The sequence below is a fragment of the Callithrix jacchus genome, chromosome 15 (genome assembly GCF_049354715.1).
Source record: "Callithrix jacchus isolate 240 chromosome 15, calJac240_pri, whole genome shotgun sequence".
Lineage (NCBI taxonomy): Eukaryota > Metazoa > Chordata > Mammalia > Primates > Cebidae > Callithrix > Callithrix jacchus.
This window is the reverse complement of record NC_133516.1, coordinates 104,490,484-104,515,836: the sequence shown is the minus strand read 5'-3', so window position 1 is coordinate 104,515,836 and position 25,353 is coordinate 104,490,484. Positions and strand designations below refer to the sequence as shown.

General features: G+C 41.2%; 1 protein-coding gene across 3 annotated transcripts in view; it reads right to left on the bottom strand.

The window, feature by feature from the left end:
• Positions 1 to 24,562, bottom strand: part of CCDC80 (coiled-coil domain containing 80) — a 41,330-nt gene extending 16,768 nt beyond the window's left edge. The window contains exons 1-6 of one of the 3 annotated variants that reach the window (XM_008982445.5): positions 24,447 to 24,562; positions 23,870 to 24,360; positions 21,565 to 23,459; positions 13,668 to 13,824; positions 2,558 to 2,694; positions 593 to 741 (exon numbers count right to left, since the gene is read on the bottom strand). In XM_008982445.5, coding sequence (XP_008980693.3) covers positions 593 to 741; positions 2,558 to 2,694; positions 13,668 to 13,824; positions 21,565 to 23,436 — 2,315 coding nt within the window. In that variant the 5' untranslated portion in view covers positions 23,437 to 23,459; positions 23,870 to 24,360; positions 24,447 to 24,562. The remainder of the gene's footprint in view (positions 1 to 592; positions 742 to 2,557; positions 2,695 to 13,667; positions 13,825 to 21,564; positions 23,460 to 23,869; positions 24,361 to 24,446) is intronic. The other 2 variants (XM_078352376.1, XM_008982446.5) reach the window with 2 other exon arrangements.
• Between the last annotated feature and the right edge of the window lie 791 nt (positions 24,563 to 25,353).

The window sequence follows — 25,353 nt, the reverse complement described above, 5'->3', positions numbered from 1 at the left end:
AACAGATTGAGTTGTTTATATGCTCTTCTCTGGCTATGCTCCTCCCCCGTGGACACCGGGGTTGCAAGAAGACAGCCTTCAATAAATGACACTGTCGGAAAAAATCATGAAACTGGGTCAAGAGGATTTCTCCTTTTGAGGTCTTAGTGGGGCTTTTGTTGCTTCCTGCAGAGCTGGAAGGAAGCGGAAAATCAAGCACAGTGTGCCAAATCCTGTTTGGAACCAGAGGGGCCTAATAAATAAATAAGTAAAATAAATATACTACATGCAGAGCTCTCCAGATTTACTGACTGAGTAAATTAACCTCCTTGGAAGGTCAGAATTTTATTCTCTGTACCAGCAAAAGAACAGAAAAGAGAGAAAAGACCTATCCAGAGCCACCAAATCCATACTGATGTTTGGAGCTGAACCCAGCCAGCCTTGCAACCAGAGCCGTTTCAACAGGGCAAGACTAAGCCCAGTGGCCAGACTACTGCAAGGTTACTCTGTAAACACACGTGGGCTCTGTGTTTCTGTGTTTCTTTGGCATTTCCATGAGCTCGCTCCGAACACATTTGCACCTTCCTCTTTAGCGACTGCAAAGGCGATGTACCTGGATAGGAAATTCTCCAGGGACTGCTTTTTGTCCTCCTTGCAAACAATGCCCTCCTTCTTCTGCTTCTCCATATCTTTGATTCGGGACTGGAAAGTATCGATCAGATCAAACACAGACTTCATTGTTATTGGCACCTCATAGTATTGCTGTTTAAGAAAGAATAGAATGCATTTAATGTACAAGTGCATTTCTTCTCTCTATTCAGAGGATAGAGAACTGTGAGAATTCAGGGGAGCTCTGGGGAAATCTTTGAAATCAGAGCCTGGAGGACTCATGGCTTCATAAATGCTCTCCTGCAATAGTGCTCTCTGCTGATGTTTTGAGGGTCGGAGTCCATGAAACAATTGCCTCTTTTACAAGGAATTCTTAACTATGCTCCTTTTATTGAAAAGGGTCCATGCCTTCCTCACCATGCAAGTCCTAGGTTCACCCCTCTACCTTTGAGACTAAGCTGGTTCCTATTTACTATACAACTGGAGAAGAAGTGAGAAACACTGTTCCTAACACAGGAAACTCAATGGAATGACATGTTCGAGTGTGTAATCTGAGCAATAAGAGTAAATTTCCACCAAGGCCTGTTTGTTCTGTGGTCCCAGGGATTGTTTTACTGAGTAAGCATCACTTAATATTAAGTCACGTTTCCTTACATATTCTCAGAAATAAGTTGGGATCCAAAAAAGAAAGACAAGAAATAAGTTGGGATCTAACTGAAAGACAGTGAAATTCAGGTTCCTGAATTACAGCTGCCTGGACTTATAAAAGCAACCTGAGCTAGATTCAGGGGCTGGCTGAGTATAATCGGCATAAGCTGGAGAGCAGCCTAGACATGGCCTGAAGCTCTGTCCTCAGTGGGAATTCAGTAAATCACAGAATGTAAGAGCTGGTAAGGACCTTAGAGATTATTTGGCTCCAACTCTCTCATTAAAGGTGGGGCAACGCATGTGCAGAATGAAGTAATGATGCCGTCTCTCCAGATCAAGAAAAATATTGCGTGTTGTGTCAGCTATTGTAATAGTACAGACAGCCTTTTTCACCCCGAAGATTCTCACACAAGCATGGTATATAGATGACATTTTCATGAACAGTTTTTATGTTCCCCATTTCACATGGTTTCAGAATCCTGGAATTTTAAAAGAACATTTTGATAAGTTGTTTTAAAAATTGTTTAGGGAATGCGTTAGAGAGGTATTGAGATACACTGTAGTAAGAGGTATTTTCAGTGATATAGTGCCAGTATGCCAGATTGTTAAGACAGTGGGTTCTGGAGCCAGCCTGTGTGGGAATGAAGGTCAGCACTCACTGGATGATGACCTTGGTATAGTTACTTAACCATTCTGGGCCTCTGTTTTTTCCTTTGTGAAACAAAAATAATACTAGCATTTATCTTAGACATGTGAGATAAGGATTGCAAAGGGTTGAACACAGTGCCAGGCATAAGGAAAGCACTTGATAAAGTAACTTTTTGTTATTATTATTATTATTACATGGCATAGTTTTTCATGGTTTAGAACCTTTGTCCATAAGCATAGAAAGAAAGTGGGTGTAAAACCCCAAAGTCTTGTCCACAATGGATCAGGAGGCAACAATCCCTCTGAGATACGCCTATATTAAATATGGGTTTCCTGAAGGCAGAGACCATTCTTCACCTTTTATCTCCAGGACCTGGCACATCATAGCTATTTAATCAGTGTCTTATGAATGTACAACATTGGTGTTAGAAAAGAATTTAGTCTGAGTCAAGTAGCTGGGCTGTGGGAAGTCACTCCAACTCGGTCTCTTCCAGAAACCACATTTTTGGATACAAATTCATAGGATAACATGGAAAATTTGGCCCATCTCAAAACCCTCCCATTTATAAAATAATTTATGCTTACTCATACCTTGAATGGACTCTTTAACAAAACAATTCAGATTTGCTATTCTAAGCAATAGCACTACATTATTCAAAATAAGAAACTGTACCTTGACTCTCAGATCCACGTCTGTTAGCACCATGAAGAAATCGTTGTAGGTCATTCCGTACTCTTTCCTCAGCTCGCTGATGAGATGCTGGTCTACCAGGTCTTCATCATCCACCACTCGCATGGGTTTCTCATTATCTTAAGGCAAATAAAATGTGAATAAATATGGGTGTAGTAAGGCAGAAATCAATAGGTGAAGGCTCTGGGGCTGATCACACCAGGTTTCATTAGTTTTATATATTCAATTCGCACTGTGTTTGAGCAAAAGGGTTCAGAGTAAATTAATAAACATAGAAACAAACACATGAATAAAGTTTTGAAAGCTACTCTTCTATAGATGATCAAGTCTCCATCTCTGTTCATCCTATTCATAGCAAACAGGAACAAAGTGAGAGTGGAGACTGCTGAGTCATGCCTAGGAGAAGACTGCCGTCTCACCCAGGGAGTGAGTCTTCACCCTAACTCACAGGGAGCTAGACTAATCCAGACACTTTTGTTAAGTTCTGTTTCTATTAAACGTAATTCTGAGTCTCCTCATTTTTAGTATAGAATTACCTTTGGGACCCAGTAAACATGAACTATCTACAGAGAAAAATAGAGTTTCTGTTGAAACCCAGTCACAGGTTCATTTTGGCTCCAAAAGAAGTCAAGCTGTTCATAATGCAAATTTTGTAAGTGAGTATAGTTTCAAACAAAATGTGACAATTTATGGAAACTTTAAATCACTATATTTTTTTCAATTATCAACCCCCCAAGTCAATCCTTATAATTCAGAATGGTTCCTGAAGGTGTCACTAGGTTAATGGGAAGCATGAAAATCAAGATATCAGTGGCTTTACATGGCAACTTGTATGTCAGGAAAGCATTTTAACATTTTCAAGAACAGAAGAGCTTTATTTACTTCTTCCCTTTCAAGTCACAGTATATCTCTCAACCCTACCAAAAATTTTATCTGTAAAATAATCCCCTATATTAAAAACAAATGTGAAAAAATTGAAGTTAGCAAATATGTGGTAACAGGAAAATCGACAATGAGAGCCTGTCCCTATTACCAACATCACTACCAAGTGAATAGTACCGTACTTCAGTACTATGCCACAGGAAAAGCAACCACAGTTTTGCAGACAAGACATTATAATTTGAGTACCAGAGACACTGCTCGTCATTAATGAAAGGGGACAATAATAATTTAACTGTTACTTTTGTTTATTTGATTAGGATTCTTGAAAGTGTATAAACAAGCAGCCTTATTTCTCCAAAGCAAATCAAAATGACAGGGGAAAGAATCTGTTTTCCTTCCCAAAGTTGTAACAGTGCTTCATGGAGGTGGTCCACAGGAACAGGAGCTGAGAGCCTGTATGAGAGAAGCACTGTCTGCAACATAAAAAATTATAGGCCTCATGCATTAAAAACTATTTTTCAAATGTATTTCGTTATTAGCAAAAATTTTAATTAATTTACAATTATTAGATTCATGTTTTAAAATATGTATTGTTGAGTATAAAAAGCAAACTTGCAAAACACAATGCATAGTATGACTTTATTCTTGGTTGTAAAGAAATAAAAATGAAAGAAGATATATTCATATGGAAATACAGGTAGGAAAAAGTCCGTAGGAAAAGGTGAAGTGAAAACTTTTATTGTTTACTCTGCATACATGTTATTCAAATTTTAATGAGGAACATATTTAACTTTGCGGATAGTAATAATAATAATAAAAATCTTTGAAAAACTACTTTTTCTAAACGTCCTTAACAACTAATGTTCTGCTTCTGAGACTTTACAAACCTGATTTTACCTTATACTTAGGAATTACAATTTTTTATTCCCAAAGTACATTCATTCTTACTTTTGTTCATTCAATGTAATCTTTATCACCAATGTTCAGAGTTCGTTCTGTGCTGAGTAGTAGATTCAGAAATTAATAACTCGGACAGAGTTCAAGCTCCTATTTAGAACCAGAATTAGACCATTATAATCTACTTAATGGATAAAGTAACAAAAACCACTGAACAGCTCAGATGGGAGGAAGTTGGAGATTGCAGCAGATTTTTGATATAGAACCAATTCATCCCCCCTCCCTATACCTATACTCTGCCTAATAACTACAGTTTCTTCATATGGGAAATGGGTTGAGCTGTGCTGCCTCTTGATTCAGAGGTCATCTATGTCACTTGCTTTGGCCAATGGGATATTAGCACAATGACATAGCAGAGGCTAGAAATGGGCCTATATGGTTGGGGATTGTTCTTACTTCTGCCATTGCCATGAGAATATGTCCACACCAGCTTGCTGGGGGATCAGTCAAGCCAAGTTACCTTGTTCTCATTTTAACCAAGGCTACTCCAGGTCAGCTGACAGCCCATTGACACCCCAACATGTGTACAAGCCCAGCCAAGATCAGCAGAACCTCCTACCTAACTTATAGCTGACTGCAGATACATGAGCAAACCTAACCAAGCCCAGCTCAGATCAGCTGAATCCTAGAAACTTGTCACTAAATGAATGTTTACTGTAAGTGCCACTAACGATTGTGGTCTTTGCTACCTTGCCTTGTTATGGCAATAGATAACTGAATATAGACATCTGCACCCCCCATCACATTATTAAGGTTGAAACTAAGCAAACTGTAGTGGACACCATGGTGTGCTGTCCAGATCCTGTCTTCAGAACTAAGGTTGCCGTGAATATAAGCAGCTAGATCTTTGACAACTGATCTGCTTAGAAGAGAGCCACCTTTCCCCAAGCCACACCCCTGCCAGGGGATAGCTCACATTCAGTGGCTGAGGTAGTAGAAGAGGGGATAGATATAAAAGCTGTCCTCTTTGTCTCAAAGTGGATGATTCTGAAGGGCCCACTCTATTGCAGCTCAAATTCTCCCTGTCCAGTCTTGTATCCTTCACCCCTCATAAGTATTGTTTCTGAGAATGTACCACATTAACTGCCTGCAGGCAAAACTCAGAGTCTCAGATTCTGTTTCTCAGAGAATCCAATCTGTCAAGACCCTGAGGTGAGGAATGACTTGCTCAAGTTCACATTGCAGGTTAATGATAGAGTCAGGTTAGGACTCAGGTGACATTATCTCATTCCCACTCAGTATTCTGTCTGCTATGCCAAAATGCCTCACGCTCAAGGGTAAAGAGGACCTAGGACCAAGATTTAAGGTAAACTTGGCTTTACTAGTACATGGCAAGAAACCAATTTCATAGCCTGTTTTCTTTCAACCAAAGTGTTTTCTGAAATATTTCAACCAAACATTAAAAATAAAACATTTTGCACTCTCAGATTGCAGGAATAGTTACACGTTTCTGCTGAGTAGGAGAATCTGCCAGAGGAAAATAGTGAAAGTCCTGATCATCACTGGGTCAGACTAGGGTGGGGACAACTCAGCAGCAGGCCAGAGTCCACTGTAGGCCAGTATGTGTGAAGCCGCATTCCGTCTCAGCTCCCGCTCCCACTCCCGCTCCTGCTCCTGCCACAGGTCTTTCTTGAACTCTGTATTTTGTCTGAATCAGGAATCGGTAAACCAGAGATTCTCTTTAGTCTGGAAAAGCAGCATAGACTTGGCAGGTTCTTGTTAAATTTATCCAAGTTCTATTTAAGCTCACTAATCCTTGTAAGGATTACAGAGCTTAGAAGGATAAATTCTTTTTTTAAAAAATTATTATTATTATTTTTGAGATGGAGTCTTGCTCTGTCACCCAGGCTGGAGTGCAGTGGCGCGATCTTGGCTCACTGCAACCTCTGCCTCTGTGGTTGAAGTGATCCTTCCACCTCAGCCTCTTGAGTAACTGGGATCACAGGCATGTGCCACTATGCCCAGCTAATTTGTGTGTGTGTGTGTTTTTAGTAGAGACAGGGTTTCACCGTGTTGGCCAGGCTGGTCTCATACTCTTGACCTCAAGTGATTTGCCCACCTCAGCCTTCCAAAGTGCTGGGATTATAGGCATGAGTTACTACACTCGGCCAGAAGGAAAAATTCTTTAGGAAACAGTCTCTAAAACTATCTACATGCTTCTGATCCAGCTAAAATGCTTCATAGATTCAAGCCCATTTGCTGGGATTAGTGAGGTGAGGGATAGCCAGGGAAGGTGAACTCTGTATGTGCTGATAAGGACTGGCCCTAGAAGTGGGACATGTGCCGAGAGTGCCATCCTTTAAAAATTCCAACCCCAACATTACTCAAATTCAGGTAGTACTAAATTTCTTCATGTATTTTTCCTTTCACAACTAATTATAGACAGCAATGACACTGAAGAAAAGTCAGCTTCAATTGTAACATATTAAACAACAACTGCATGCTAGGCATTCTGCTTAAAGCTTCCATCTGTAACTGCTTTCCTTGTGACATCCATGGGTTCTGCTCCTCCAACCCTCTCTTGCCTAAGTTCAGGCAATTCCACCAATGCCTGGACTACTTGCATTGCTTCAAAAGTTGCCAACCTCTTCTAGCAGTTTTCAAAAGTATGATTCACTATCCACCTTCATCACAATCACCAGGAGTCCTTGTTAAAATTACAATCCTTGGATCCAGGTCAATTGACTCAGAATCACTGGTGGTAAGGCCCAGGAATCTGCATTTTAAAAGTTTGCTGAGTAGTTGTTATGCACTCTAACGACAGAGAGCTACTGTCCCAGAGGAGAAAATCCAAATCCTTGTCATAGCATACAAGATCATCTATGGCATTATTTAACTTACCTATTAACTCTTCCTCCATACATTATGCTCCAGGCCTCTGTTTTCAGTCTCTGGAGATGTGCCCTTTCTTCTTAGAATGCTATCCCCATAAGTACTCCTTATTGTCTATGCAGGCTATCTTTACCTTACTTGTGCACTCAGCATTTTCGCATTCTTCTGTAATAATGCTAATCACCTTCCATTGCAACCAATTGTTTACATATCTGTCTTTCCCCTAGATATGAATAACCCTACAATAGGGACTGAGTTTTGGTCATCTTTTATGTCCTTTCAGCCTGGCACAGTTCCTAGCATACAACCAGCATTTAGTAAAGATTTGGTAATTATTATACGTCTCCCCTAAGAAGGGTATCATAAGAAAACGACAGAAATAAGGTATAGTTAAGGTGAGTGATTCTGGGACTGTGTAGAAAACCCACCATGAAACCTTCACAATTTCCTTCGATCTTGGGAACCCGCAACACAGTCTAATGTAATTTGAGAAAACATATTCGTTTAGAACATATATTTATTTTCTATATTTGGTTTTGCGTGCATTAGATCTTTTAAATAAAACATATTTGTAAGGCATTTAAAATATAACTATTCTTTTCAAGAAGTCAATAGGGGCTAAAAATCTCTTGGTTGTGCTTTAGATAAACCCGGAGATAGATGCCAGCAGAAGCTAAATTGCTTTTACCCCAAGAACATTCCCAAGACTACTGAGCAGTCCATGGCAGGTAATTTCAGTTATGATAACCTTAACCTCCAGCTTGCGACTTACTTCCTTTTGATTTGAAATAGAATAAGTTTAAATTACTTTGCAATTTATCTGCTTACTCCTCTTGTACTCTATGAGTGGGTCATTTTCCTATCTACTACCCTACTGTGGGAGGAGTGACCTGATTGAATTTATAGGTGGGACTACCCTGGCCATTCCTGATCTCACTTGTTCTCTAGAAAGAGCAACTTGTCTTATTTAATAGTGTGTTCTGTCCAAGTGATTTGGTGTCCTACAGATTGACTCCATCAAACCTTAAAGTTATTTAAAATATATTTGAAAAATATATTCAGAAATATTTAGTGACTACACATGGTTTACATATACCGTTTGAATTCATCTTGGTATTAGAAATCTAATTTCAGGTGCCAAACTACATTTCTAGCCCTCTCTTTCCCTCTTATCCTCTACTCAGCCTTCTGCTCTAGATCAAACCTAAGAGCAAATCGGAATCACCTGAGCAACATTTGAAAATATAGATTCCTGGACCTCATTCCTAAACACATGAGTCATTATCTTGGAGTAGAAAGGGATGTCTGAACTTTTTTCCAATTTATTTAGAGTCCCTATTCATTGAGATGAAAAAGATGACAACCCAATAGAAAAATGGGCAAAGAACACTAAAAAGGAAATATAAATGCCACCTAAACACGAAAAGGTGTTCAATCATATGCATAAAAAGAGAAACACAAACCAACACTACCCTATTCTGATACAATTTTTCACATATTACATTAGTCAAGAGTATCCAAAGGTTTGATCACATACATTAATTGGAGAGATTTGGGGAAATAAACACTTTTAAACATTGCTGGTGGCATTGCAACATTCAACTTGCATGGAGAGAAATCAGGAAATATCCACTCAAACTACATTTTCCGTTTGGTCTAACAATCCTGCTTTTTAGATGTATACACAATTTCACAATTAATAGTAACCTTGTTCATATATCACTCTATCTATGTGTGATATATGTATAAGAACAAAATATTGAAAATAGTCCAAGTGTCCACAGACAAAATGTTTAAACTATGATAGAATATCACAAGTTTTTTATAAGAAATGGGGAAGATTGCTATATACTCATAAAAAAAGATCTCCCAGAAATATTTTAAGTGAAAAAAGCAAGGTGTGGAATGATATACATAAAATATATGCTATGTTTTGTATAAAAAGAAAAAATGTATAGTTATGTATTTGTATTTGTCTTAAAAAGCACTAAATGAATAAATAAGGAATTATAAGATTACCTGTGGGGGCAGAGAATAGCGGGGTAAAAGGGTCAAGAATGCATACAAGACTTGTCTGTGCATACCTTTTTATATAGTTTTGACTTTGGAAATTAAAAAAAAATTATTTCTTTGAAAAATTAAAAACAAAAATGCCTTGACTGAGTCATCACCTTATCAAAGAAAAAGGCTACTCATTTTTCAAGGCCCTTGCATTAAATCAACCTACTTTTCAAAATTCTCTGATATTTTCAATACCTTATCTGATGACTACAATTGGAAGAGCAAATCTGTCCACTACGTTCTTCAAACACTTGTTGTGTAGTTTGACATAGCAGGCACTTCCCCCTTTGGAATGTCAGGGATTAGTCTTGACACTGACATGATTGATGTTGGATGCAGCAAGGTCAGTGGACTGAGAAGACTGAGCAGCTTAGGATACAAGCTCTCTGTTCTCCAGGTCACAGAACAATTGATAAGTAAAGATTAAATAAGTGGGGGGTGGGGGGGGGACACACAGCCAGTGTGTGGAAGTCTGAGCACTCATCCAGCCTCTCCCCCCAGCTCAGTGTTGCAGGGTATAGAGAAGGCAGCTGCCAGGCACTGTCACTACTGATGAAAGGAGGAGTTGGGGGCAACTGCCCCAGAGGCAAAGCAGTATCTTTGAATTGTGAATCCTGATGACTCTGAGACTTCTCCAGAAAGAAAAATTCTCTTCAGTAGGATCAAAGACAGAAAGGGTATTTTAGGCTGATTTGTATACTATCATTCTCATTTAAATTTATCTATCTATCTGTCTATCTATCTATCTATCTATCTATCTATCTATCTATCTATCAGTCATCTATCTATCATCTATCTATTTTGAGACAGAATCTCACTCTGTCACCCAGGTTACAGTGCACTGGCAGGATCTCAGCTCACTGCAACCTTTGCCTCCCAGGTCCAAGCAATTCTCCTGCCTCAACCCCCCCAAGTAGCTGGAATTACAGGCATGCACCACCACTCCCAGCTAAGTTTTGTACTTTTAGTAGAGATGGGATTTCACCACATTGGCCAGGCTGGTCTTAAACCCCTAGCCTCAAGTGATCTGCCCACCTTGGCCTCCCAAAGTGTTGGGATTACAGGCGTGAGCCACTGTGCCGGCCTATCATTCTTACTTTAGAAATTCACGTATGAAGTCCTTAGATAGTAAGAAATCAACATTTTCTCTCTCCTTGTTGCCATATTCCACCTCTATGAACTTTGCCACCTCTCTTGATTACCCTCAAATTCTTCTTTCTTTAAAAGAAGCTATCAAAAATCTTCCCTTGCCCTATTAAATGTCCTGTGTATTCTAGCTCTTAAAATCTGGTGATAAAATGCCAGCGCTAAAATATTTTTCATCTCTAAATACTGCAAGGAAGAAACATGCTGGCTGTATGTTTCCCCCGACTTCTTTTTGCATTCTGCAGTGAAGTGCCTTTAGCCAGCAACTTCTTCCCATCTGACAAACTTTGTAATCCATTCACTTAACATACACACCCAACATTCCTGTCCTTGACTGACATTGTAAATACCACTAACAAGAAAGAATGACTTTATGTGTTAGGCCATTTTAAACCCCACATGCGATATATTCTGTGCTGATAAAACCAGATAGGCATTGGAGTTGGCTCAAGCATAAATAACTTCCCTTAGATGAAAGCCTAAAGTCTTACTTAAGGTAAGTTTCTTGGTGTTTGTAGGTTCATCGGTGGTGTCCACATACGTTTAGCAAGATGGACCAGCTGGTGAGTACAGCCCACACTGTAGCTGGAAGCACGCCACTGCTTTCAAGGGCCAGAAAAGTCTGGAATAGTAGGCAGGGCTTGATTTATTTTTAAGGAAAAGTAAGGCCATCTGATAGATTTCCAACTGAAAATCAGTCAAGGCTGGAGTTTGGTTCACTGAGCCTGTGGCTCATGCCAATTCTTATTTTCCCATGGCTGACTCCCAGTCTTGGCTGAAAGTGCTACAGCCTTTCCCATAAGGGTAACCTGGGACATGACACAGGGAGAGAGAGGCCTTCCGGGAATTAGATGAGAAACAAAATAAAAGATCCCCCTACCCAAAATCAGGTCCAGGCTGCCATTCAGTGAGAAAAATGCCCAAATCATAATACCTGATTTCCAAAAAGGCAGAAAAAAAACCCTCAGCCCTTCTACAGTTCATATTCAATCCAGATGTCTAGAAAACAGCGGGATTATGCTAAAAATTTGCCAAGGCAGTACCAGATGCCTATAATGGGACCATGTAGAATTTAAGGTGGAAGATATAATGATTTTTCCAAACCCCTCTGAAATGAGGAATGAGAACACTTTGTGAAAGCATTGGTAGGTAACACACTTGACACTGGGAACACCTGGTTTGTGAGGGCTTTCATCACCAGCCAGCACCGTTTCTGTGATGCACTGAATACTTGCTTCCTTTCTGGACATCTGGAGTGCAATTAAGCTCACTGCCCTCACGCTATTATTTGAAAAATCCAGGAAACAAGTGGTTGAATCCTAGTTAACCAGTAAATATGTGGCTTTGTAGTATTAGTCTCTTGGGCTTCAGTTTTATCACCAAGAATAATAATGAAGCCTGATGTGGTTGAGCTGTTGTGAGGGTTCATGTGTCAACATTGTGTAATCAGCACAAAGCAATTATAAGTATTTTGGTTATAGGTGCTCTAGTGACAAGTGTTACCTGATCATTGATGTCCACATGACTACCAGATGAAATGGTGATGTGGAGGATGACCACCTAACAGTGCCTATTACCTGACCGGTACTTCTGTACACTATCTTCTTTAATCCTGTGAAACAGGTATGACTGACTTCCAAACAAAGACATAGGAGTAGCTTGCCCCAGGTCACGCGAGTAAATTGTGACCCTGGATTTAAATCTGTCTATCTCCAGAATTTATTTTGTTTCTTTTGTTTGTATGATCATTATTGTTGTTGTTTTGGTTAAGAAAATTCCTTTTTGCTTTTTCTCCCCCTAAATATACATATAGTGCAGGGTAAATATCCAAAAATGAATCATCAATCCAAATAATTTATGATGGGACATTGGAAAGGATAAAACATTGGAAAGGGTGGGACATTGGAAAGGGTGGGACATTGGAAAGAGTGGGACATTGGAAAGGGTGCCATCTCGGAGGAAGATGGGCCATTCAAAGCACAGAAGGTGTAACTGATACTTTACCTGGAATCAGCTCTAGATATCTGCTATATAACATTATACCTATAGTTATCAATACTGTATTGTGCACTTAAAATATATTAAGAGATAAGATTTCACATTAGCTATACTTACCTCAATAAAAAAATATGATTTAGAAAGCTAGACCATATTCACATCAAGTTGACATTATCATGACGTAATCTAACTGATATGTGTTCAATTATACCACGATCATATGTCAGAAAAATCTGTGAGATAATATATTACATATATTGAAGTTAAATGTTAACATATAATTAGTTATATATTATTAAATATATTTTTATAATCTTTCAAGTGAGGTATGTTTTATGGAACTATGCAGAATATGAAAACAATGGAATATAAAGAATTACTCTAAGGGATTTTTTTTTCCTAGATAAAACATGAACAACAACAACAAAACAGTAGAAAATTCATATGAGAAAAAAAGCTTTTTAAAAAATAAAGATGCAATATTTATAGATGCAATAATTATAAAAGAAGCAGGTGGGTCAGATTTGGGGCTTCTGACTATGAGCCTTAACTAAACACAGTAAATCTTGCAATATTCCCATGAGAACTGCAATGAGTTAGATCTCAGCTGCCCAACACTGGGCTGTATGCCTCATGAATCTCAGATGCACCATTAATATGTAAAATTGTGAAAACCCTAAATTGAGCCAAATTTTTCTGCTCTCCAAAAGGACTTGAGTGCAGTTCAGTCCATATTTTCAGTGACTTTTCATTTATCTTAAGAGCTTCTCTCAGCTCTGGTTAATTCCTTCCTCAGGCTTGCCAGAGTCAAGTACTTCCAAGAGTCTGGCAGGTCCCATCTGTGATGAGCCACCTGCAGCACAGAGTCTGCAGGAAGATCAGATGGGGCTGCTCACAGGCAAGAAGAAAATGTCTGACTGCCTCTGATTCTCTCCCACACTCTATCACTTTTCCCGTTTTCTTCCACCTTACTGACTTGCAGACAATAGAGTGTTTGCATATTTTCCTTTTAAAGTGTTGAAAACTTAAACCGGAACCATCCTGGAATAGCTATTTAAATAAGCAGGCAAACTGACCTGTGTTACCACAACCAGAGAGCCCTCTGAACATCTGCATTTTCTTTTGGGTCCTTGGGTCCCCCATGTACCTCTCCTATAAATTTTGTCCCACCTTAGATATGAGAAAAACAATAATATATGAAAATGTTTAAGAGAACCTAGCTGAAAATGGTCGATTTTCATGGTGCTGTTGTTGACAGGGCCGAAGATGGTGATCACAGAGATTTTCCTCGTGGCCATCTTGCAGAAACTTTCCAGATATTCATCACGTTGTTGCACATACATATTATTCTCAGCCTTGGGAGCAGTGATCAGCTGGAGGTGGGTGAAGACAAACAAATTAGTGATAGTTTCACACTGGGGCAAAACCCAAAGAGATGATTTGGAAGAGAGGCCTGGCAGTGACTGCATCTAAGCTGCAGATACTCTGCTGAACAGTTAGCATAATTAGGGCCCAAAAGGGCCATTTGGAAAGGCCTCCTTTTGTCTCCAAGACAGCTTAGAGTTTTCTACTCACTTCCATTATTTACCTTCATTGCTAGTCTCCATGTGTCTTGGTTTTCTCATTCGTGAATCCTGCACAGGAATACTTATTTTGCAAGGTTGTTGTGAACATTACACAAATACTTGGCATGCAATAATTGTTCAATAAATGTTATCTTTCTTCCTCAGTTTTGATCTTCATTATTCTCATTGGCTGATTAAATATTGGTTGATTCAGTGGTTGCCACTGTTACTCACATTTCACAGAGCTAAGAGAGTTTCATAGTCAGGCCCTGGGCACTATGAAACATTCTGAGATTTAGAACTTTTAGGAAACCTTGTAGAAAGGTTTTATGATGACTTTTAGGCCAGTGTTTTGTCACACAGAATATATTCATTGTCACACTAGGCCTGCACAGAGTTAGTGGTGTTTGTCTTTTGATACTGCAGTTTTCCAACAGGATGTTTTTTACTTCTCTGTAGTTCAGACCTGGTATTTTTCACCTAGCCCTCTGTCTTTCATCCTCACTCTGTGACCCCTGTCTTCTGGGAAAAAAAAGAAGACAGATAAAGCAATCAAAAGAAATACTTTAGTCATCAGCGATCTGAGGAAATGCAATTTATTTTGGATACAGTGAGAATAACCCTATTTTTAAGAGGTTCTCTTGAATCTTTTCTCTGAGAATGTCTCACTGTTTTTATCTAACCTCATACAAAAGTTTCTCTACTCTCCTGATTATTTTAGTTACCCTTCTCTGAGCCTTCTCTAATTTTACCAGGTCTTCTTGAGCCGAACCTAGAACTGTTCCACACTCCACAAGCTAGTGGGTACAGGGCTGCTCCACACTCCACAAGCTAGTGGGTGCAGGGCTGCTCACCTTGGAGGTGAGAGGATGTGAAATTTTATTCTGGTGATGACCAGGTCTCTGTTGGACCCTCGATCCCAGATAGTTCACAGGCTGATATCTGCTGTGAACACTATTTGGCCTTTGCTGCGTCATCACTAAGCTCGGAGGCAAAACTCCATAAATTATTTCTCTGTAAACAACTTCTTGCATTTGACTAAATGCAAATTTATCTGCCAGTTTTCTTGCATTTGACTAAATTCAAATTTATCTACCAATTTTCTATTTATCCACCTAAGCTTATAACCTATTTCTGAAGTTCATGACTGTTAGCCTGGCATTTTTCAGAGGGCAAGTCACCAGGCTGTGTACCTCTTCCAAATATTTTATCAAAAATGGTTAATAAATCTGGTCTTAGCTTGATCCTGCAGTTTATTTTTCTGCATCAGAAATGTCTGTATCACTGCCTGCAGGCTTTCCCTTCTAAGCACTCTCTCCACGTGACAAAATACTCTCCCTCAAGGAAATTAAAGTGCTCAATCGCCTTTGAATGGAACATTAACAAAGGTTTTTCTGGGATGAAGTTTTTGTTTTGTTTTGTTTTCCAGATTATAATTAATTTTAAATAGACATGCTCTAGTTTATTTCTCATGTGTTTCTATGCCTGTTCATATGGACATTCTGGGTAGGAAATGTTTGTTTTAGGAACATAATTTCCCATGGGGAAAAATAAAATTTCTCCACATTTTTCATTGATTCACATTTAGCCTTAAAACAAGATTTAAGGCAGCTATAAAAAGATGTGGTGATGGTGTTTTTCATTGCTTGGTTTGTTTTTAATTAGTTTTATGGCATCTGAAAATATTTTTTCAGATTTTGATGGGAGCCCAGATTCCTAAGTTTTATTTTAAGTCCGTATATTTTAGGTATTTTTTTTCTGACTGTTCTGTGCTCAAAAATACACTGTTCTGCAAGAAATAAAATGAATGTTTAAGTAAAAACACAAAATGGTAAAAAACAAAGGTAACAGAAAGGGACTTAATGTTAATGGTTTTGGATTCCCTGTTCTAAATTAAGGATAACCCCATATTTAGAATTTATTTAGAGGAGTTTCTAAGGCAAAGCTGCTGAGATGTCAGATGACAGAAAATTACCTGTTTCTGTAGCTTCAGATTCAGACATAGATTCCATTTCATTCATCTCATACTTTGCCTTACAATCCACAGACAGAGCATGCTATGATAGGGTTTGAAGAGTCCTCAGCCCTCCTCTAGTCTTCTCCCCCTGTGTATATTAGGAATTTCGGACACTATGTAATCACATAGAACCTTATCCTCCCCTGTGTGATAGGTTCTCCCACATAGCTCTATACATAGTGGCATGAGGCCATGGATGCCCAGTGGGAATCTCAAATAAATAAGAGCCTCTGATGTTTATTTTCACTTCAGACCTTTTGCCCAAGAATGCCCTTAACCACCAGGAAGGTGATGCTCATTCTGCAGGACTCACTTTCTAACTTCCGGCCCTCCACGTTCTGGCCCCGGGCTCTCTGTTGGTAATGTCCTCTTTTACCTCCCTTACCTGACCTCTTTACTCCCTAGAGCCAGACCAGTCTAAATTAGCAAATGAAAGGAATCTTGGACAGAGAGACACAGAGAAAGAATAATTGCAGTCAAAGTCAGGGCGCTGTCATTTCAGTCCTAGTTCAACCCCGGGCATGCTTGTAGCCTGAATAAACCACTTAATCTTCTGAACCTCAGCTTTGTCATTGTTAAAATGAAACAGCTTTCCTGCCAACCTCATCATGTTGGGAGAACTGAGCAAAAGTAAATATATCTGTATATCTTTATAGGTACATAAAATATACTTATTACAGATTTATTTATTCCTAATAAGTAAAAACTGTGTCCCGCAAGCACCTGCAGGTATGTCGCCTCTGAACAGTTCACCCACAATCCTTCCTCTGTCTTTGCCCTTGCCACCCTCCTACCTTGGAAGCTCCCTTCCTTCCCTAAATCTGAATCTTACTTTCAATGCATCATCTTCCTTAAAGTCTTTTCTAGCATGCAGGGATCACTTCCTCCTTTTAATTATTCTTCTTATTGTCTGCCCCACCACTTGGAATTTAAATATTTCCTTCATTTACCATATAACGGTCACACCTCCCCAGGCAGAATGTAAGCTCCGCAGACTGTATTACTGAACTGCAGTTAGTAGAGGCACAAATGCTGGCCAACACTCCTCAGGTTACATAGATCACCCCAGTCAGAGGAGAGGAGAGGGACTCAGGAACAAAGGGTCCCCGTGGTTACGAATGTCTAGATGCAGGCTACAACTTTACCAGTTGGTAAAGACACTTTTCCTTGCATTTAATCTGGTCCTCAAGTTTGCAACAGAGAAAATAGAGAAGGCTGACCATCTGAACCCATTTCGGGGACTCTTTCCCTGTGTTTTGACATCTCCATCCCGCTCACTTTCTAGTTGGGCAGTATTTCAGACAGTGTTTAAAATGGAAACGATTTCCAGTCCCCTCTTCCTAAAAAGAGCATCTTAGAACTCCTCAGTAAACATTATTTTCTGTCACTTGGCCTCTTTCCAGTTGATGGCAATAAATCAGGGCATGTATCATGAATTTAAAACTGTGTTGTATTTCTTTTTCATGCTTCTGTTCCAACTGGTGTGTTGGCTCAATGAGCCTCAGAGGATAAGGAAGCCTGTTTGCATAAGTAAAAAGAGCAAACAGCAATGGAAAAAAGCTAGAGGGAAGATATTTTAAATCTCAGATTATTCAAAATACTGTGTTAGGCTCAAAACACTAGATTTTTTTTTACAGGATTCTGAAAAATAACTTTCAAGCTAGTAGTCTGCCTTAATGCAACAGGAAACCTCAAATCCTTTTCTAAAATTAAACCAAGTAAGTAGATTGTTGCCCCAATACAGAGCTGTCTGAAGTAAGGTTGCCCCAATACAGAGATGTTGAAGTAAGGTTAACCCACTTGATTTACAGGAGATTCAGTCACCAAAGAATGCTTAAACTTGCACTTGGATTCATGCAGTTCAGCATTTGAGGTCCTTTGTTAACTGACAAGTGAATAGATCTCAGAGCGCAGAATGATGGCTTGTGAGCTCTTCCCCATAGTCCAATGTTTTGGTGATAAGCAGCTTACCTATACCTCACTATCATCAGCCCCAAACTGACACCAAGCGGGTTGAAGGATTAGGTTAACTGGAATCCAATCTATTATTTTTGACTGAATGTCTGAAAAGCCAGAGAACTGAGTGCAGAGACCTCGCCATGTATTAAAGGCAGAAACTCTGCATTTGTGCTTAGCAATCCCTTGCTACTTATCTGGGTGACTGACTCAAAGTTGAAAATAAATTTTTAAATTTTTTTTAATTCATATTTATGAATTTTGAAAATTCGCATTTATTAACTAGCAAGATCATTCCTCAGTTTCCCCTTTACTTTATGGCATATTCCACAGGGAGCTCATACCCACAAGAATTCATAAAGGGAGATTGGCCTGAATTTGAACTTTCAACTCAAACAGACCTGAGTTCTAAATCTGACTTCACCACATATTAGCTATATATTTTGGGTAACTTCAGCTTCTGTTTTCTCATGTGTAGAAAGGAGTTAATAAATCATTCCTTGAGGGATTGTTGTGAGAATTAAACCACAGTCTCGGCAAAGTACCTTGCAGGCCATGCCCTTCTTTGTTGATAGGTTTAGAGGCAGGAGGTTTGAAAGAGTGAACACTAGTCTAAAAATAGGACACTTGGCTCCACCGGTAGCTCCTGTGAAGGCCTCTGGGAAGCCATGCATCCAACTGTGGCCTACACCATTGCTGCCAGTGTTTCTCTAAGTAATTGTTAAGTAGCAGTTATGCGATGTGTCCACATCTAAAGAATGGTATACGTAAAGACAAAGCACCAAGGATTTACAATAAATGGTAGTTAGGTACCAGGTTACTGAAAAGCTGAAAAAGTCCTGCACGATTTCTTGGAATGTAAACCTTCTTTCAGTTAGAGCTTACTGATTAAGGCCAGTTGGGGGTAGCTGTTCTCAGCCATACTTAAACAGCTTAAGAGTGCTAAACTTTAATGAATAGTAGTTGAATCACTGAGCTTCCTGAGTAACATCAGCCAAGTGTGATGGGAAAACTGAGTGGAAAAGGAGAAATGGCACCAACAATGTTTTTCACCCATTGGTCTCCTCTCTGGTGAAAGATTCTTTTTTCTCCATCTTTTGTTTTTGTATCTTGTTTATTTCATCTGATCTTTTCTAATCCATTCTTACTTTAGACATCATTAGCTCTTCAGAAGACACATTTCTGATACGATCATCAGCGGGACGCACATAGGATCAAAGCCTGAAAAGCCTTGTGTTAGTGTTTTCTTTCTAATAACAAACCTGGTTCTCTCACTAGCCCAAAGAACCAACACTGCCAGGAGCAATTCCAGCTGGTTTCTGTTTTGCCTCACATGACATCAGCAGAAACTGTCACTTGAGTTTCATTTGCTAGAAATTTATAACCAGGGATACTGTTAAAAGTGGAAAGGGCCCAGCTGGGCTTTCAGATCCCTGACTAAGGGAGTGGTGAGAAGCAGGGAGAAATGAAAAGCATGACTCATATCAGGGATACACTATGAAAACCCCTTTCTTTTGATTCACAAGCTAGCAGCAATGGGAAATATTTGCCAGATGGGTGCACAATTACAATCCTGACATTTTACCCACGACTTTTTTTTTAAACCTGATCATGAGGAACACTTTGCCTGCCCTGTTGGCTAAATGAACAGAGTTCGGTGATGTACTTTGGTGGCCTGGACAAAGTTGTAGGTACTCAGCATTGGAGCAACCCACTAACACTTTCCCATGCTCCAAAAAGAGCAGTTTGCCCCCCCACAGGCTCCCTAACAGACATTGAAGTATCAGGTAGAGTTTTACTCTGAAATCTGATTTCTTTTTTGTTCTAATGGGAACATTCCCATTTAAATTTATGTACTCCGAGAATATCCAGGCAGCTGTTAAACTACTCTAACAGCCTATCACCTAATAACCTACGTTTATATAGATACTTTAAGGCTGTGGTTAGATATTGCACCAATATACATGAAATACATAACAAAACACACACAGGCACACACACAAATCCTTAGAATCAACCAGAGCTAGGTTTTGCTCTAATACGTACACCCACTATCTATGTTAACAGCTAAGAGAATTTGGGAGATGCCCCACTCATGATAAACATCACAAGGAACTTTACTCTTAGTAATATTTCAAATGCACATTTAAACTTTCTGAAATCACTTACTTATAAATGGGCACCAGAGTCACTGTGCCCTGATCATTAACCCAAATTTAGTCTAGCTTGGAAAACCTACACGATCTTCTAAGAAATGCCTTGAGAAAAGAGTGTCTGTCTTTTTTGGTTGGGGGAATGCAGGCTGTGCAGTCACCTTGTGGGGTGGGTTCATTCGGATGAGTGCTGCCCTCAATGGCATGAGTTGATTCTCTCACCCAGGCATCTGAGAAAATCATTCTGACTCACATTACCCAACATCAATTTACTGATCTTTTACTTAGAATTAATGGTAACAATATCCTTTTCCTCCTTGACAGCTGGATTGCAAAGCTAGCCTTGAGAAACCAGGGATAGAAATTTTAGAGGGGCATTAAAAGAGGGAAAGAGAAGACATGAAGAGGAGAAGGAGTCATTTACACATCACTGATAAAAACTGCCCATATATGTAGGATGGGCTCATTCCTGCCCAAAGCCCTCATTTAATGGTGGCACGTGATGGTCAAAAGAGAGGGTTGCTGAGTTAAATCTGTGACTTATTTAACACGAGTGGCACTCAGAACCGCAGACCAAGGGCAAGTAGGGATGGCTTGTCTCCTTTTTGACACACAGGTGCACAGGCACATGCACATACTCATTTTACAGTGAGCCAGAGAAACTAACATCTAGATTTCAAATTCAGGTGTATCTCTAGAGTACTGGAAATGAAAGCAATCAACCCAGTTCCCCACATTCCACTCTGGCTCTTCCTAGCAGTTGGATAGGGATGGAAGAGGTAGCTTTTAAGGGGAGAAGATTTCTGCCAGCTAATTTTAGAAGGACCCATGAGGGTCACACCAACAAGGACTCTTCCCTACTGTCAGTCATACGCACTACGCACCCAGGCTGTGTCACTTCCTTCACTGAGCGCCCCGATGTTGGTACAGATGTACTTAGAGAAAGAGGGGACCTCTGCTCTTGTCTTATAGACATGACTTTAGTTCCTAAGTCAGGCAAAGAAATGCTTTTGCTAGGATGTGACTGAAGTCAGTGTACTCTCTTTTAGGAATTTCATCATTCTTTTCATCCTTTGGACTTGGTAAAAGGGACCTGTGTCCAGAAATATCCCTTGGAAGAGAGTGGTAGAAATGAAGGAAGAAGTTGACTACAGGTGCTCCCCTGGACTCATGTCTAGGGCCCCCCAACCACTGACTCTGTACCACAGGGCCATGAGTTGTGTGAGCAGAACTTCATAGGGCACTAAACCAGAAGGAGCTACTGGCCTGCTGCCCTCTTTTGCCAGACTTCTGATCTTCTTAACACAGTACAGGTTCAGCCACAGTCTGGCATCTAGCAACATGATTTTTACAAAACCAGCCAGCCAGACTAACATGCCCTGTCTCAGCCCATAGAACAATGCCAAGGAAAAAGTTACTTACAAGGAGCCTTCGCTTGCCGTCAAAGGACCCCAGCAGGTCGGCCGCTGACTTCCTGGGACTCTGTGTGAAGTGCTTGGTGGTGGGTTTCTGATAGCCATCCTGTTCTGTCTTACTTCCTTTTTTCTTCTTGCTCTTCTCTTTCTCTTGCTTGCTCTTTTTCTCAGACTTCTTCATTTGCTTTTCACTCTTAAGTAACTTGTCTGGGTTCTCATTCTTCATCTTTTTTTTCTTCTCCTTCTCGGGTTTCTCAAGCTTTTCATGCTTTTTAGACTCCTTTGCTTTTTTAAGGGGAACGTTCCCCACCTGCAGCTCCACCTCCAGCTGAGAGGCAGTAGGCCGGCTGAGGTCATACTTATCCTCGTACTCATTACTAAGAATTTTGTCCTGGGCCTTCTTTTTAGGAGGTTTCTCCTTTGCTGGCTTGGGAGGACCTGGCACCACATTTGGGTCTCGGTGGCCATGTTCCCGCCTGTCCATGCGGTTGTCTCGGAAACGGCCTGGGCCAGCAGCCCTTGTGCTGGGCTCTGAGACGGTGGTGGGAGGGGCATCTGTGAAGCTCTCCAAGCTGGTGGCCTTGCTGGGCCTCCTGGTGGTCTGTGGCCTCTCCCTGTGCTGATCCTTCCGGGGTGGAGGGTAAAGATTCTCTGAGACTGAGGGTCCCCTGGCAGTGATCACTTCAGTGGTTGTGGGGGGCCGGTGGGAGGGTGAGGGGGTCCAGGGCCTCTGCGTGGTGGGAACGGCAGTGGTAGTCACAGGTCTTGCAGCAACTGTTACCACCCGGGATGTGTACCAAGTTGCTGCTGTGGCTGGAGCAGGAGGAAGGGTGGTAGCCCTGGGGACTGAGGGAGGGGAGAGCAACGCCACGGTCGTGGTGGCCAGTTTTCTCAGGATCTTCACCCGACTCTCTCTGGTTGGTGGGACCTGTGCTCTCCTTAGGTCCTCTTTCCTCTTCTCACTGCCCAGGCTCTGCTTTCCTGCTCCACCATCATTCCCCTCCTCCACCACCTGGCCCTCTACACCAGCTGCCTTACATTTCTGGACAAAGCCCTTCTGCCTGATCTTCTCGATCTTGCGGATGGGACCCTGGTCAATGATCTCGTACATGGCTTCCAGCCTGACGGGGTAAGGGTAGCGCTCCTCCACCTGCAGTGTCTTTTTCAGCAGCACCATGCCAAACTTGCCCTTCTCCAGCTTCAGAAAGCTCATCAGCTTAGGGATGAGGCTAGGGTCCAGGGGCTGCTCCAGGATCTGGCCCTCGCTGGTGATCCTTCTCACCTTGCCTCCTTCCTCACCTGCCTCGTGGAAGAGCACAATCTGCTGGATGTGCCTCTCTGCCAGCTCGCAGTACACATCGTCCTTCAGCAGGCTCATCATGAGGCGGTAGTAGCCTTCTGAGGCATGAGGGGCTGAGATGACCCATACTCTGCTCTTCCCTGCAAAGCTGGCGAGGATGTTGGGAGAGCTGGACCCCGAAGGAAAACGCAACATTTTTGACCGAGCTGAAGACCCCTCATCTCTGATCATCTCACGAGGAGAGCTCCTGGCTGCTGGTCTTTGTTCAGGTCTCATGGGGGCCCCATTGATGTCCAAGCGGGCTGGCAGCTCTGTTGGGCGAGCTAGTCTCAACACTGGAACACTCCTCCTTCTCTGGAGAGGCTGAAGGTTTGGTTCTTCCATAGTGGATCTCTCGATTCCACGAGACCTCCCAGTGTGCCTCAGAAACCGAGCTGGCCTACTGCTGTCCCGGGAAACCAAAGGCACTTTCCGCCCTCCATGGCTGTTTCTAATCGTGGCATGGGGGTGGGGTTCTGAGACGCACACTAGCCACAGAGCCAACAGCATGGTGAAATGGGGTCCCATTCTCCATGTCATTGTGTGATCCACTTTGCGATGCTCTGAGGTCATAAGACAAAGGGGAAGGGGAAATAAAGACAGAAAATCATTTAACTGGAAACAGAAAATCATTTAACTGGTGGTTTTCTTTTTCTCCATCCCAGCCAAGGGGAGGGGGAAAGGGTGGTTAGAGAAGAAGGAGGGAGGTCAGGAGATGGAAAATGGGATGAGATCCTGTTACTTTCAAGCCCCTATAATTTGTCAGTGTTTAGCAGAGACAGTTACATTAAGCAAGAAATCCAATTCAGTTCCCCAGGCAGCAGGCTTGCACTGTTTCAACTAAATGCTGTGGATGTTCCAAATAAAATGCAAACTAGCATATTAATTGTGACAACATTCACATTTCATCTCTTCGAATAAGCAACAAAGAAACAAGTAAACAGACCAAAGGCAGAAAGGATTACACACTTACATGGTGGCTCATAGAGATGGAATGCAGAGAGTTGCAAAAGAAATCAGAAGTTTGGTTCCCAGGAGTTTCCTAGATGAACTACTTTTCCTCCCAGCCCTCTCTCTCTTTTCCGAGGGTGAGCAATACAAAAGGGGTGTGCTGCAGCTCCAGCTTTCAGAGCACCGCCACAGATCCACAGCCTGCCCTGATCTGAGAGCTGAGCCGATTCCTTTTCTTTCTGGCTGTGTCTTTTTACCTTCTGGACAAGTAGGATGAGGTGAAAGGAGCTGTCCTTCTAAGTCTTTGTATCTCCATTTGTCTGCAGTTTCTCCTTGGTCTCGTGTGTCTGTGTGTGCCAGTCCCTTGTGCCGACACAGGACGCCCCTTAAAGTCCAGTCCTGGCGATTTCTGAGTCTCACTCTTTCCCTCTTCTTATCTCCCTTTCCCCCACAGTCTGGCTTAGGCTCTTTGTTTCCGGGCGTAAAAGCACTGGGATTAATATGTTTTCCAGGCTGAGGGAAAACACAGGAATGTGATGTTGAAAAAGGACTTTTTTTTTCTTTTCCTATGCTTCTCTCCTCCCTTTATTTCTCCCTACCTTTTTCCTCCTCTTTTTCTTCTGCTTTTTCTTCTTTCTCTTCCTGGATTCAGCCCCAGAAATGTTAGGACTACATCAGTTTTGCTCCAAACCAAACTCAAACAACAGCAGCCACTGGAAATCAAGGAAACTTCACTAAGAATTTAACAGATCAGCAAAACACCGCCTCCTTCCCATTTCAGCACGTTCAGAGTGGACTCAGTGAGGAGGGAGTGGGGCTGTTCTTTGGGGTGGGGGAACATTTTGAAACTCCACACATCATCATAAATCACTTTAGAATAAGATGACTGGGGACTTAACCCCTTCCAAACCAAGTCATTGAGGTACCCTCTCTTCCAGTCTGTTCTTACACTGCACTTTGGAAGGAGGAAATTCTCAGATTTCTGCATCAGGCCGCAGGCTTTTTTTAGAGACAGATACTTATTTCGGTCAGGGTGCTTGGCTGTGCAGACACAGACAGTATATATGTATTTATAGTCCCATGTGTGTATTTGTATATCTTTCTCCCTGCTTTGTGCTTTTAGTTGGAGGTTGGAAAAGCCCATGGAAAACATGACTAGCTTGTTTTTATTTTATGCTAATTGGGGATCATATTACTGTATTCTTGGTCCTAGTTTCTCTTTGGCATGTAAAGAAGCTGGTAAAAGATTGGAAATGCAGGCAATGGCTGCAAGTGGAGATTGCAGTTGACTGTTACATCAGGGAATGGGCATTATCATCTCTAGCTTCAAAGCTCTGGCTGCAGATGGTAGACTAAGGGCCTCCTTGGAGGTCTCGAGTCATTGATTGTGTGTGTGTGTGTGTGTATGTGTGTGTGTGTGCACATGTGCACACATAAGCACACATGTGTGTGTGTGTGTGTGTAGTGCAGTACTTTCCTCTGCAGAGGCTTTAGATGTCTGAAGGA